This window comes from Takifugu flavidus, chromosome 16 (genome assembly GCF_003711565.1).
Source record: "Takifugu flavidus isolate HTHZ2018 chromosome 16, ASM371156v2, whole genome shotgun sequence".
NCBI lineage: Eukaryota > Metazoa > Chordata > Actinopteri > Tetraodontiformes > Tetraodontidae > Takifugu > Takifugu flavidus.
The window spans coordinates 7,723,099-7,736,413 of NC_079535.1; the positions used below are offsets into that span (position 1 = coordinate 7,723,099).

Genomic DNA, 13,315 nt, shown 5'->3' on the forward strand with positions numbered 1-13,315 from the left:
GGATACCAAACAGTCTGGCTATCGTGTGTCTGTGTTAGCTGCAGCCGCGGTGATGCTGCAAGATTCATGTGCTGACAAAGGCTGGCAAAGTCCTCAACATCAAGAGAATTTGATCTCCATTTGTGTCCCTCAGACGGGTTTTCAGACAAATGTCTCAGGTGATTTTCAGGATCAAACTTTTAAAAAATAAAAAGTCAAGGTGCAACAATCGTCAGTTGAGCAGAAATTCATCGGTGCAGAATATTAAATATTCTGATGTGAAGGAAAGATAAGCACGTTATATTTGAAGTTCAGTAGATTCCATCTAATGCAGCATGAAGGAAAGTTAATGGAATACTGAGATGTTTTGAAAAAATGTCTACTCATGTTTTTTTTAAAGACCTCATGTAATGACCTGGGCTTCAGCCAGGACAGGTAACATGAGCCAACACACTGATGAATGAATCTGTCTTCATGCACATGAACCCGGCTAAACAGCCTCTCAAATGAACCGACTTCTTGAACCTTCTGTCATGAATATATGCTGTCAGAAATAAAACAGCATATGGAAAAGAATGCCCCGTTGCATGGGTGGTCTCCCCTGTGATTCTCCGGCCGGCTGCATGAAAAAATGTCTGCAGTCTGATGCATGTGGGAAAAATCACCACTGAGTGTCTCACAAACCTGTTCCGTCTCCTATTTAACCTGAAAGCAGGAGCTGCTTCACTCCTGACAAACGTAGGCAGCAGCACCCAAAGCCTGGCCTCACTGAGAATCAGTGGAGCTGATTTTTCACAGCATCCCCCCTTTTTATGTTGCTCTCATAGTTGCACTCAAATTCTCTGATATCATTTGCAGCACCAAGATAGAGAAGGAGAAGAAGGAACACGCACGACAGCACGGGATGATCAGGACCGAAATCAGTGGGGCGGAAATCGCAGAGGAGATGGAGAAGGAGAGGAGATTCTTCCAGCTCCAGATGTGTGAGGTCAGTCTGAAGGTGACGTAATCTGCGTCACTTGATCCTTCGACTGAAGTTGGAGTTTTAAAGGAGAATATATCTGTGTTTAATGTCTTCTCAGTATCTACTTAAAGTCAATGAGATCAAAATCAAGAAAGGCGTTGATCTGCTGCAGAACCTCATCAAATACTTCCACGCGCAGTGCAAGTAAGAGAACATTCTGTTTCAAGCTGCTTTGATATATCAAAAGCTGCTGTAATCAGTTTTTATTTAGCAGTCTGTCCTTCCACCATTATAATCGTCTCTGTTTCTGGTCAGTTTCTTCCAGGATGGCCTGAAAGCTGTTGACAACTTGAAACCTTCCATTGAAAAACTGGCTACGGATCTCCACACTGTGAGAAAAATGCAGCATCTGTGTTGTGTGTTTTGTTTCCACGTACCGTGTGTGTCTTATCTTCGTCCTCTGGAACAGATTAAGCAGGTGCAGGACGAGGAGAGAAAACAGCTGACTCAGTTACGAGAAGTCCTCAAGTCTGCGTTGCAAGTGGAGCAGAAGGAGGTAACACACACACCACACACACACACACACGCACACACACGCCTGCACTCATAAAACCGCAACTGAAGGTGTCTGATGTTTCTTCACCTTTGAGATGTACACAGATTCACACATGCAGTTTAATCCAGACTTGATCCGGGTTCTTTTGGAGTTGCAGGTGTGAACAGGAATGCTTATGAGATTTAAACGCATCATCTAATGATCTAAGTGAGCTCTACGTGTGAACTGATGTCAGATCTTGTGCTCTGTAAACTATTCCAACTGCTCCTGGTCTCACCTGAATCTTTTCTTTCCTTCCTCCTCTGCCTCCTTCTTTTGTGACACAAGTCTAGGAGAGTAAGTGGATTCAAAACTGTAACAAAACAAACTCCCTTTATTTGTGTCTCGTGTCAGTGGTGATCTTGGTTGTCGACAAGTTGTCGCTTGTACGTTTACACCAACGCATAAAAACGCTGTAGAGACACAGTCGAAGTTTTGCTGATTGAATGTCATCTTGTGAGTCTGATCTCTAATAAAAGCAACGAGCAGTGAAGTCATTAGTGCTTCGTGAACATTAGCCTTCAAAAGACGACCCCCCCCGTCTCATACCCTCCTCCCCCGTTTCCTGTAATAGTTCCAGAATGGAAATTGCATCACTCATGCAAAAATCTGGCCTTTGTTTCATCTGTGTTGTTGTTCCATTGCAGTCATGCATGAATGTCCACAAGATAAACCCTGCTCCAGCCAAGGCATGTGCTGCACTGTTCCTCCTGAGATTAGATTCACAAAAACAGACATTTCTGTCATTGGAATCCGTGAAGTTTTCCTCTTTTGCACCGCCCCCCCCTCAAAGTTTGCGTCTTTTCCCAGGATTCGCAGGTGCGGCCGAGCACCACCTACAGCCTTCACCAGCCGCAGGGCAACAAGGAGCACGGCACAGAGCGCAGCGGCTACCTTTACAAGAAAAGTGACGGGTGAGTTTTAAAAATAAATGAATGCGGAGGGAAACTTGTCTTCACAGATTTCCAGTCATTTGGATGGTTTATTTTTTTAAACATCCTTGTGTTTTTGTATCAGGTTGAGGAAAGTGTGGCAGAAGAGGAAATGCACGGCGAAGAATGGATATCTCACCATTTCACACGGCACAGTCAGTAAACGCACTCGTGCTCACTCACGCTCATGTTTATATTCATTTGGGGTCAAAGGGGAAAGAGCTGCATTGACCATATATATTTATTATATATTCATCACATATGTAGATGGTTGGTTCTAATCTGGCTCCAGCAGCTGATACACTTAAAGCCACTGATCCTGATGTTAGTTGTTACTGTCTGTCTCTTCCCGCTACCTTTGTAGGCTAACAGACCCCCAGCTAAACTCAATCTGCTCACCTGTCAAGTGAAACACAATCCAGAGGAGAAGAGGAGCTTTGACCTAATATCGCGTGAGTTATGGCTTATTTTCTCAGCCTTGAGTACCAGCACATGCTGGACACACACATGTACAGTACAGAGGGGGAGTGTTAGCTGTGAATACTGGACACGATGAACTCTGAACTCTGATCTCACCAATGAATGTTAAGACAAGGTCCTGACAGATGTTAGCATCATGTTGGAGAAGCTAATCAACTGCTTGGTTTCATTTTATAAACAGATGTAAAAGTAGTTCTTGTGTTGCGTAGTTGTGCGTTATCGGACAAAGGAAACAAAGTTTTCAAAGCTCCTTGTGGGACTCTCTATGTATCCTATTTCTCTTGTTCACCCATATTCTCTTTCTCCATTGTTTGTTTTTGTTACAGACGACAGAACGTATCATTTTCAGGCTGAGGATGACCAAGACTGTCAGATGTGAGTGCCCGTTCCTTCCTCTCTGCGTGTACACTTCTGTGCTAAGTGCATCCTGTTTACCACCCCGACCACTTTCTACACGCTTCCTACCTCACACCCAGGCTGACTCCCATCCTTTCTTACTCAATTTTTGCCTTCTTCCACCAAACTGTTGACCAGCGTTTACTTTGTGATGCTCTCATTTTTAAGCTGGATCTCGGTGCTTCAGAACAGTAAGGAGGAGGCCCTGAATCAGGCCTTTAAAGGAGACCAGCATGTTGGCGAGAACAACATCGTTCAGGAACTCACCAAGGCGATCCTGGTGGAGGTGAAGAGGATGACGGGAAACGATGTGTGCTGTGACTGCGGTGCACCCAGTGAGTGGCAGCATGAGATCAGGATGCTAACTAAGCTAGTCCCAGCATTTGTTACCATCTTTTTCTCTCTCAGACCCAACGTGGCTGTCCACCAACCTGGGAATTCTCACCTGCATTGAATGTTCAGGGATCCACAGGGAGCTGGGAGTCCACTACTCCAGGATCCAGTCTCTGACTCTGGATGTACTCAGCACCTCAGAGCTCTTGGTAAATCACTAATTGGTCATTTCTGTTTTATAAATTTGAATGACCTTTGGTTGTAGGAATATACATTTTCATAGTTTTCGGATTTGGTATTTCCAGTTTAAAATCAGTGCAGCATCCTAGTAGAAGCCCAAGGTGGAATTGATGTGTGTGTGTTGTGTGTGTGTGTGTGCTCCACAGCTGGCCAAGAACGTGGGGAATGCAGGCTTTAATGAAATCATGGAGGCTTGTTTAAGTGCTGAAAATGTGGTGAAACCCAACCCGGCCAGCGATATGTAAGTTACCCCTGAAATCTTCATTCCCTCTCACTTACCAGCATCATGTTACACTCTGCCACAGCACAGCAGCGACCATTGTATGGGCACATCCAAACCCTACTCTGTTGGATGGAGCACAATACTCTGTACAATACAGTCAAATTCATGTTGAATTTTGCAGATCAAACCAAATATTTAAACTTGCCACGAGCTACAATCACATCTTTTTAATTTGAGACTACAAATGAAAATACTGCACATCTTCCACCAGGCAGGCGAGGAAAGATTTCATCACCGCCAAGTACACTGAAAAGAGATTTGCTCGGAAGAAGTGTCCCGACACGACCTCCAGGCTCCACACGCTGTGCGACGCAGTGAAGGCTCGGGACATCTTCTCCCTCATCCAAGTTTACGCCGAGGGAGTGGACCTGATGGAGCCCATACCTCTGGCAAACGGACACGTCAGTGCAGAGATTGTGTCTTTCCTGCTCTGCGCCTTCACGCCATCGTCTCATATCCTCAGAGGTGTTACTGCTTTCTGTTTCAGGAACACGGGGAAACGGCCCTTCATCTGGCTGTCAGGCTGGTGGATAGAACATCTCTGCACATCGTCGACTTCCTCACTCAGAACAGGTAAACAAAGTTGAAAGCAGGAACAACAGAAGTGACTGTTGTTCAAGTCGCCTACTTGCAAAGTTATCCAGGGTAAACTGGGGGCTCCCTTGTGGAAATGTAACAATTTGTACGTGATTTTCTGCAGCTTGAATTTGGATAAGCAGACAGTAAAAGGCAGCACGGCGCTGCACTACTGCTGCCTGACCGACAACAGCGAGTGTCTGAAGCTGCTCCTGCGGGGGAAGGCCTCCATAGACATCGGTAAGGAAACTTGGTCCAGCCGTGGTGCGTTCACTGAACCTCTCTGGAATCGTCATTCTCAGTAGCTGTGCTTTTAAACTACTCTGTTAGGGACTTTTATGTCAGAACGAACATTAAAATGGTGGAAAACATCCACGCAGTCTCAAACACACACACACACACACACACACACACACACACACACACACACACACACACACAGAGACACAAACACACTGGGTTTTCAGAGGTGTGGCCTTTACCAGCACTCCATGGTAATTCTGTCACAACACTTATCTACAGTCGGAGAGGACAGGGAGAATCCAAAGCTCTTCACTGTGGGAAACTGTCTAATTACACATTTCTTCTGTTTAATTTAAATGGGAGGAAATTGAACGGGCTGCGTATTTATACATGAGGTTACGACAGTAATTACATGTTTCTGATGTTTGTTTTCTTTTTCCTGCAGCTAATGAGGCCGGGGAGACACCACTGGATATTGCACGGAGGCTCAAACATGTACAGTGTGAGGAACTGGTGAGCTCCCCGTGTTTTAACTTCACTGATACCCACATTTGTGTCCCGAAACCATCGAAGAAATGTCTTTTTTTGTGTTTTATTCACAGTTGAACCAGGCGCTGGCGGGGAAATTCAACGCCCACGTCCATGTGGAGTATGAATGGTGCCTGCAGCATGAAGACTTGGATGAAAGTGATGAAGATTTGGACGAGAAGGTAAAAGATATGGGGGGGGGGTGGGAAAAGTCTTAAAAAAGCTGGACATGAAAATTAGTGTATTGTCAGGAAAATGGGTGTTCAAGGACCATTGTCTCCCAATTGAATCAATACAAGAAATGCTCAATCTGTAGATTTTTAACATTTAAGACCAAACTCCCAACTTTCCAGCCCAGCCCACTTCGCAGAGACGAGCGGCCCGTCAGCTGCTACACCCCCAGTAACAACTCCCACCACCACCACTCCAGTCTGGGCTCTGCAGGCCGCGACGCTGCCGGCCTCATGAAGGACAAGCAGCGCGCCTTCATGCCCAGCCTGGTCAACAACGAGACCTACGGCACCATCCTCAGCAGCGGCCCACAGCAGCCGGGCAGCCCGGCGGCACCGCCCCTCCCCCCCAGGAATCTGGGTAAGCAACGGAAGAAGGGAAGCGGGATTAAAATCATGTGTCCCATGATCCTGACCTGAGTTGTTGCCCTGGGGCGGTGGGATTTAGCGAAGGTGTCCTCCAAGGACTCCACGTTTTACAGATCTGTCCTGTGCATCCGATTCTGTCGGATCTTTAACCTTTTAACCTGGAAAACTCTTTTGTCCTAAATTGATTAGGCACAAATTAAATCGCAGCTTAAAAGTGCAGCATCATTAGACAGGACTCTTTTCTGTTGACGTGGCTTTAAAAACTTGATTATAGCTTTGAAGGCGAGCTGTCTTGTGACCCCCCCCCCCCCCCCCCCAGTCAGACTTTAATATCATTAGTGGCCGTCTGGAGATCTGCCAGCAGAGCAGAGGATGAGTCTCTGGTCCTGTGGCTCAGCTCGCTTCTCTGCAGCGTGACGCTCCGTACATTCCCTCTCCCCATTAACTGTCCCTTCCAATTACAGTCAGATGGAAACATCCAGCCTTGTAATGCGGACACAGTTTGGTCTTAATAACTCTTCTGTTTCTCTCTCTCAGTCCAGTTATCTGGCCTCGGGGGGATGGGCCAGTCTCCAGCATCCGGCAGCTGGAAGCCCGGTTCTTTAGACGCGATGGGCCGGCAGAGGTCATCTTCAGACCCGCCCAACATGCACCCACCGGTTCCGCCTATAAGACTGATTTCAACTGGAGGTACGGGACCCGTCCTCTGTCACACAGAATTAGCTCTCATTTTGCTTTCTGACACCTGACAAGGTGAAAAGGGATCCAGTAGGAATTTCCACCTCTGTGTTCCAGGTCTGGGTCCTGCTCCTGTGGCAAAGATGGATGGCATGAATATACAGTCCAAGTCGAGCCAAGGCGGCTCCAGGGTGGTGCCGCCCAAATCTCCTGCTGGGTAAGGGCAGTTTTTTTCAAGGTTCCTGTTGTCCTCTAATGTCACACACGAAGCTGCACGGTGGCTGTTGAGCAGAACGGTCACATTCCTCTGCAGCCAGAGTGGTGCTGTTTTTATCCAGCTTGGGGCTGACGATGCCGTCATACATCCGAGGAGTTCACTGCTTCCGACTGCTGCTTTGAAACTCTTGTGTCCTTTTACGTTTCAGCAACGATAAAAGCTTCAACAGAGGAAATCTAAACAGAACACAGTCCATCGAACGACAAGGTTAGTGCGGCCGATCTGTTGAAAGTGTCCAGTGCCCAGTGAGATGCTGTCAGATTGTTTTATTATCTGTCGGCTCCTCTTCCCTCTGTTGTTGTGGTGATGTCATTTCCACTTCCTGTTCCAGCTAAGGAAGTGCCAGGGTGCCCCCAGAACTCCATAGGTCAGTCTCTGCCGCCAGCACCCATGATGAGGAAGGCCTTCTATGTGAGTTCCTCTTCCTCTTCTCATGACTGTTTATTAGTCTGTTGCGTTGATCCTCTGACTGTTGATTTAAAGGTTTAATCCACAACCAGTCTCCTTTTTAGACACCACAGACTGAGGTGTTCAGTTTCTATTCAGAAATGAGCCAAGATCAAGCCTGTGCATTTTTAATCTATAGCTGATTTTATAATTGAAACAAAGCATTTAGCTCTAAACTCTTAACTTCCTGCACGTTTCTATAGCTTTAGCCCTAAAACTATCCAACAGCGCCACCTTCAGGCCTGGATGACAAAATAACATTAACTGTCTAAATCTACTCTAAGTGCGCAGAGCTAAGGGTTCTGGTTTCCTACTCTGGTGGCCTTTCTGATCCCCCAGGTTCCTGCCACTGTCAAAAAAAACCCAAAACAATGATATTTGTGGAACGCAAAAGTGTCGGTACCCAAAGTTGGGCGTCACCGTCTCTTGTTTTTCCAGAAACAGAAACCGAAGCGAGTGAAAGCCATCTACAACTGTGTGGCCGACAACCCGGACGAGCTGACGTTCACCGAGGGTGAGGTGATCGTGGTGGATGGAGAGGAGGACCAGGAGTGGTGGGTCAGTATTAACAGTCTGTTGGTGATACTTCAGCAAAGCGCGGTCCACCTCCTCTCTGGCTGCGTAACCATGGAGCCGCGGCATGACCTCACACTGGCCGATGCTCTTTTTCCGACCGCAACAAAAAAGCTGCTGCTTCCTCTGTGAAGTCCCCTCTTTAGATGCCAACCAGCTGCAGAAAAATGGCTGTATTTATTCACTCTGTCCCCATCCGGCCCTCTGAGGTCACTATTTGAAGTATTATGATGAACTGAAGCAGAGAATAAGCTCATGTGTGACGGTCGTCAGATGATTTCAGATATTTTAATGGATTTGTATTTGCTGTACTTTAGGTTTAAACTTAGTTATGTCTCTTTCCACAATATCCTGCTTATGTTTAGGCTTTCAAGACATGCAGAAACAAGCTTTCTTATTTTCAGGTGTAGAAGGCGTTAGAAATTACTTAAATGGACATTATACGTCTTCTGTGTCAGCCAAGGTAATATGTAGTGATGTCATATTAATTAAAAGGATAGCTGACTTTTTCTTGTTATTTGTCTCTTCCTCTGGTCCACACAAAAACTTGGATGTCCTTTTTAGGCTGTGCGGAAACTAGTAGATTTGTTTATGGCTTATTAGCTTAGCTTTTCAATCATGGGTGTTACAAACATGATATGCTGCTACTTCCTGGCAGTCATGTGAAACTAATGTTGACTTCAGTCAGGCGAGCACTTCCTGTGGTGTTCCAGCTAAGCTGACTGGCAGACGTGTTTCCATGTTGTTGTCTGGGTGAGAGGAAAGAAGTAAATAACAACAGAGAAAAACGGCAAATCCTGTTTAATATGACGAAGGTCTTAATGGTGGATTAGTCTCATAGCTCACACTTGTGTTCTGTGTTTAGTTAGGATAGATGGTCATGATGATTTTTGAAAATAGATTTACATCAAATTAAAAAAAAAACTAAATTTCCTAATGATTTCTGAAATTGTGCAAAATACACAGAAATTAATCGGGTAGAAGCAGCTTTATAAATAATATCTTAGCAGATATTCAATGAAAAATCAGCTTTTGCTCTATTGATCGATATTGACTCTTTCAATAACGATTCAGATTTTGTGTTTAGGTTCATTTTAGTCTCGTATGTAAGTAATTAGATTACTTTTTTTTCATTCATATCATTCCACCTCTCCTCGACTCTCACCTTTTTCTTTCACAGCTGGGCCACATCGAAGGCGAGCCGATGAGACGAGGGGCTTTCCCGGTGACGTTTGTGCAATTCATCGCTGACTAAGTGGTCCCTCATCGTCTGCCCCCCCCCCCCCACCTGTTGGCCCTCCCATCGCTGCTGACATCGCAGCATCGCTGCACCCCTGAAATTGTCTTATTGGCGTCCAAAGCCTGTCGACGTGGCCTTTGGATGCTTGCTGTTAATGTTCCTGATCAAGACTCAAAGCTCTAAATGATGATTGTAGTGAACGACCTCTAACAATAAATGCACTTTTCTCATCTTTATCCCCGTCACAACACGTGACACCATGAAGGGTATATGTACAGTATTTCATCATTTCTCTCCACTGCAAGCGCGTTTTAGCCTCCCATCGACTCCAAATGTGAACTTCTTCTTCATCCTTGTTGCGCCTCCATGTGTGAGCTGCTCTAAACGCCTCCCTGCTTCTCATTGTAGCCCTCCAGTGCTGAGGTCTTCTTATTGGTGCTAATGTTAGCCGGGAACCTATGTGAATATGCTGCTCCTGCCACTTCCTGTAGCTCATTTTTCTCATAAGCACGAGATGCAGCTGTGAACCAGTTCCCATCTCCGCTGAGCGCTTCCACACACACACTCACAGTAACAGATGCAGGTTCAGGTAAGATGGGTGCAGCAGTCCTTCATCCTGTCTGCATAAACCCGTCGCCTGCCTCATCAGAGGACTGAGAGTGAGTGTGTGTCATCAACAGAGAATCTGATTTCATGATCTTCCCCCCCAGCCAGGATCCCTCCTGCATCTCTGATCCTCCAGCGTCTAAAGACAAGTTTCTCCATGGTGTCATGAAACAAACTACAGCCTTTTGATGCCAGTCACCTTCAGTTTTAGTTGCAGAGCAACTGTGGTTCTGTTCGTATTTTTATTGAGGCATTTGATCTGAAACCCTTCGGTGGATTTGTGAATGAAAATGTGACGTGCAGGTCAGAGTTGATCCTCTTTCTTCGTCACATAAACTCACTGGAAATTGGAAGATTTGAGAAACTATTTGTGTACATAGTTTGGTTGTGTTTATATTTAAATGTAAAGAAAAGAACCCATACATGTCTCAATGCTGCGGTCGATGAGCTGATAAACGCTCGGCTGCTCACTCAAAACTGGGAAGAATAAATTTAATTGTTTGTTGGTTACTACATTGGCTCTTACCTGTTGTACAGTAAATGGGAAAACAGCTGGAAATAATAAAATATTAAAGATACGATTGTTTGAGTTCCTTTAATGGGATTATTTTTCTCATAGTGAAATGCGGTGTTTAAATTGGACTCTTTGACATCATTGTAACAATGGCGCCCTCTGTGGGGGGTTTGATGCCTGTGCGAGTTTTAATACACTTTTGGAAATAAAACTGCAGCAAACAGGAGAAATAATGCTTTAATGTGTAAAAACACCAAAGGCTTCTTCTCATTCGTACCTTTATGTCACATTTTTCAACCAACTTTTGAAATTAAAATCAAACATTGTAAACACATTGATCTTAGTACCAGAAAGGTTTTTACCATTGTTTCAGGGAGTCTAATGAACTGTATTATTAAATACTGAAAACCACAAATGTGTGGTATCAAATCAGAACACTTCAAGCTTTTGGTACAGCATAAATCTACAACATGATTTTAAAAAACGGAAGTGAATGAACACCACAAATGAAGGAGTTTAATTTGTGGGTTACAGTTCTGATTAAGTACTTTCAAGTGTACCAGAACACTTGAAAGAAAGTTGTGTACTCTCTGGTTTCTCGTTACCCTTCTGTACCATTAAGAGCCATAATTTACATTAAATATGATGTGAAAGCCTCTGTTCTTCCATTGGCTTCAGGAAAGTCCCCCTTTTCTCCCTCACTTCCATCCTTTGTGCTCATACAGGTGAAGAACAGGAAACGTTGAGCCTGTTGCTGTCATTAGCAGTTGTTTCATCAGTCTCCTCAGATCTCCTCCTCTTCTCTGACCATCAGGACTTGTCCAAGGACAGAGCGCAGTCAAAGGAAGCCGACAGGACCTTGCAGATGGACTGAGCCTGCTCCTGAAATAAAGAAAACAACAGTGTTTTGACATAATGACACATCGCATCGCTCACGGTGGAGTTTATCCTCACCGAGCTGCTGCACTGATACACCCAGATACTGCACCCTTCCTGCTGGGCGTCCGTGGTCTTGAGAGCCAGGAGGTTCTTTCCTGCGCCCAAGCCGTCATCGTAACACAACATGCGCACAATCAGGTACAAAGGGTGCCTATGCAGCACGTCCTGGTCACAACAGCAAATCAGACAAGGTCAAAGACAGCAGGTTAAAGTGTAAAATACAATGAGGTTCCACTCACACATTGGTCCAGTGAGGCCACTTTGACGCCATACTTGGACACCCCCAGGATCATCTCTCTGTCTCCGGGAACAAAAGGCAACTTCCCATCTTGCTGTGAAGCCAAAAAGATTTTCCAGCATCTTTTTTAACGCGACACCATCGATTCGCTCCTGTGGCTTCTCACCTGAGCCGCATCGATGTAGCCGATGAGGTCCAGAGGCTCCTGGAGGGTCTTGCTCATGTTAAACTCCAACTTCTCAATCGCTCCCACATACCTCACCCGGAACTCAGCACACGCTTCAGACGAGTTGTTGCCTACGGTGACAAGGTGGATAAACAGATAAGAAAAGGAGGCGTTTAGGTGATGAGGGACTAAAGGAAACTGACCGGAACTCTTGGTGGAGTCTGTGTCAAGACTGGCGACTGTGCTGGACCTGGACAGGCCTCCCAAACTGGAGTCCACAGACTACAAGCATTCAAAAACAAGGGTGGTCGTTGACTTGGTCCAAAACAAACAGCAGAGAAGTAGAGTCAAACGTGTGTTTTACTTTGCTTTTAGTACTGATCTCACTGCTCTGGGAACTGCTGCTGCTGTGGCGCTTTTTCACTTTCCGGAACATTGTTCACCATGACGAACCACAGGTTGCATCCCCTCTCCGGACCTCTGCGACCTGAAGAGTGTTTAACGCACCACAACCCAGAGTTTTTAGCCTCAGCACAGATAACCTTTGCACGAGTACAGTTGTTACTACACTATAATTAATCATTCAAAGTTTAATTCATATACTTTTGCATGAATAATACAGGACGCGTGAATTATGCGATCATTTACAACAAGAGTGCGTGGGATGGTTTGATGCATTCGCCACATTTTGTCATGCAGAGAACCATTTGACAGTATTGCATGATATGACAGTAACACAACAGCAAGTGAACACACAAAGAGTTAGAGGGACTCTATTGAGTTGCAAATGGACAGCAGATAAATTTACAGTCTGTTTATCCTTTCCACCTGCCTTTGTAACAGTATCTCAAACTACCATGGTGGCTGCAGGACTCTGACCTGCATCCTGGTTTTAAAATGAACCAACCGAGACAACACGTTACCCTGAACTTATTCATCACTTTTTACTTTCACCTGCCTATTCGGCAACAGGAAGCGCTAAAACAAGGCTTTCCATCGCCCGTTATCTAAACAAATACAAAAGTATTGATAAAACTATTAGATGTTGCTTCACCTTAAAACGGCAGCTTTCACACTAGAGTTTAAAATTGGGCAGTTTGAAACGGGCGAACACAAAAGCTTCGATCAGGAGAGTTAGCCTAGCGTTATCGTCACATATGCTCTGTCAGCAGCCGTCTCTATGCACCGTTTGAAGGAAAATCTAATTAATTTACAAGGTTTTTTAAGAAGGAAGCGTTCTATTTACCTCCAGTTCGCTCTTTCGCCTTTTAGTTTCACAGCCTACACCCAACGGCACTTAAAGGAGACGTAACGAATAAAATCATCTTGCAAATTTAAAACCAAGCTGAGGAGCTTCTAGTTATTGTATTTATTATTGTTGGATATTTATTCAAGAGTTTTCTATGTTTAATAGTTTATATTAGCATATTTACTCATGAGAATTGTCAACCGCAAAAACCACACCGGAACACTTCTTAACCTTTAAGAT

At 45.0% G+C, this 13,315-nt stretch overlaps 2 protein-coding genes across 7 annotated transcripts in view; one reads left to right on the plus strand and one right to left on the minus strand.

Annotated features, from left to right (window-relative positions):
• The window catches only part of asap2a (ArfGAP with SH3 domain, ankyrin repeat and PH domain 2a), a 29,177-nt gene extending 18,630 nt beyond the window's left edge, over positions 1–10,547 (plus strand). Inside the window, exons 6-29 of one of the 4 annotated variants that reach the window (XM_057058205.1) lie at positions 838–967; positions 1,062–1,147; positions 1,259–1,334; positions 1,413–1,499; positions 2,186–2,227; positions 2,349–2,452; positions 2,556–2,625; positions 2,835–2,922; positions 3,277–3,325; positions 3,515–3,681; positions 3,755–3,888; positions 4,066–4,160; positions 4,414–4,603; positions 4,690–4,775; positions 4,903–5,018; positions 5,467–5,534; positions 5,624–5,731; positions 5,903–6,140; positions 6,686–6,838; positions 6,944–7,043; positions 7,252–7,310; positions 7,435–7,514; positions 7,995–8,108; positions 9,304–10,547. In XM_057058205.1, coding sequence (XP_056914185.1) covers positions 838–967; positions 1,062–1,147; positions 1,259–1,334; positions 1,413–1,499; positions 2,186–2,227; positions 2,349–2,452; positions 2,556–2,625; positions 2,835–2,922; positions 3,277–3,325; positions 3,515–3,681; positions 3,755–3,888; positions 4,066–4,160; positions 4,414–4,603; positions 4,690–4,775; positions 4,903–5,018; positions 5,467–5,534; positions 5,624–5,731; positions 5,903–6,140; positions 6,686–6,838; positions 6,944–7,043; positions 7,252–7,310; positions 7,435–7,514; positions 7,995–8,108; positions 9,304–9,378 — 2,515 coding nt within the window. In that variant the 3' untranslated portion in view covers positions 9,379–10,547. Of the gene's footprint in view, positions 1–837; positions 968–1,061; positions 1,148–1,258; positions 1,335–1,412; positions 1,500–2,185; positions 2,228–2,348; positions 2,453–2,555; positions 2,626–2,834; positions 2,923–3,276; positions 3,326–3,514; positions 3,682–3,754; positions 3,889–4,065; positions 4,161–4,413; positions 4,604–4,689; positions 4,776–4,902; positions 5,019–5,466; positions 5,535–5,623; positions 5,732–5,902; positions 6,141–6,685; positions 6,839–6,943; positions 7,044–7,251; positions 7,311–7,434; positions 7,515–7,988; positions 8,109–9,303 lie in introns of all 4 variants that reach the window. The other 3 variants (XM_057058204.1, XM_057058206.1, XM_057058207.1) reach the window with 3 other exon arrangements.
• A 157-nt stretch (positions 10,548–10,704) lies between these two features.
• Positions 10,705–13,228, minus strand: itgb1bp1 (integrin beta 1 binding protein 1). 3 transcript variants are annotated; one of them, XM_057058217.1, is made up of 7 exons: positions 13,073–13,227; positions 12,191–12,313; positions 12,030–12,108; positions 11,827–11,957; positions 11,662–11,754; positions 11,438–11,587; positions 10,705–11,365 (listed from the first exon to the last, which is right to left on the minus strand). In XM_057058217.1, exons 2-7 carry the CDS (start codon positions 12,260–12,262, stop codon positions 11,294–11,296), a joined length of 597 nt encoding a protein of 198 aa, XP_056914197.1. In that variant the 5' UTR covers positions 12,263–12,313; positions 13,073–13,227; the 3' UTR covers positions 10,705–11,293. The 3 variants fall into 3 exon arrangements, with proteins under 3 accessions (XP_056914197.1, XP_056914195.1, XP_056914196.1); XM_057058215.1 differs by having other exon boundaries at positions 11,827–12,108; positions 13,073–13,228; XM_057058216.1 differs by lacking the exon at positions 13,073–13,227 and adding an exon at positions 12,881–13,035 and having other exon boundaries at positions 11,827–12,108.
• Between the last annotated feature and the right edge of the window lie 87 nt (positions 13,229–13,315).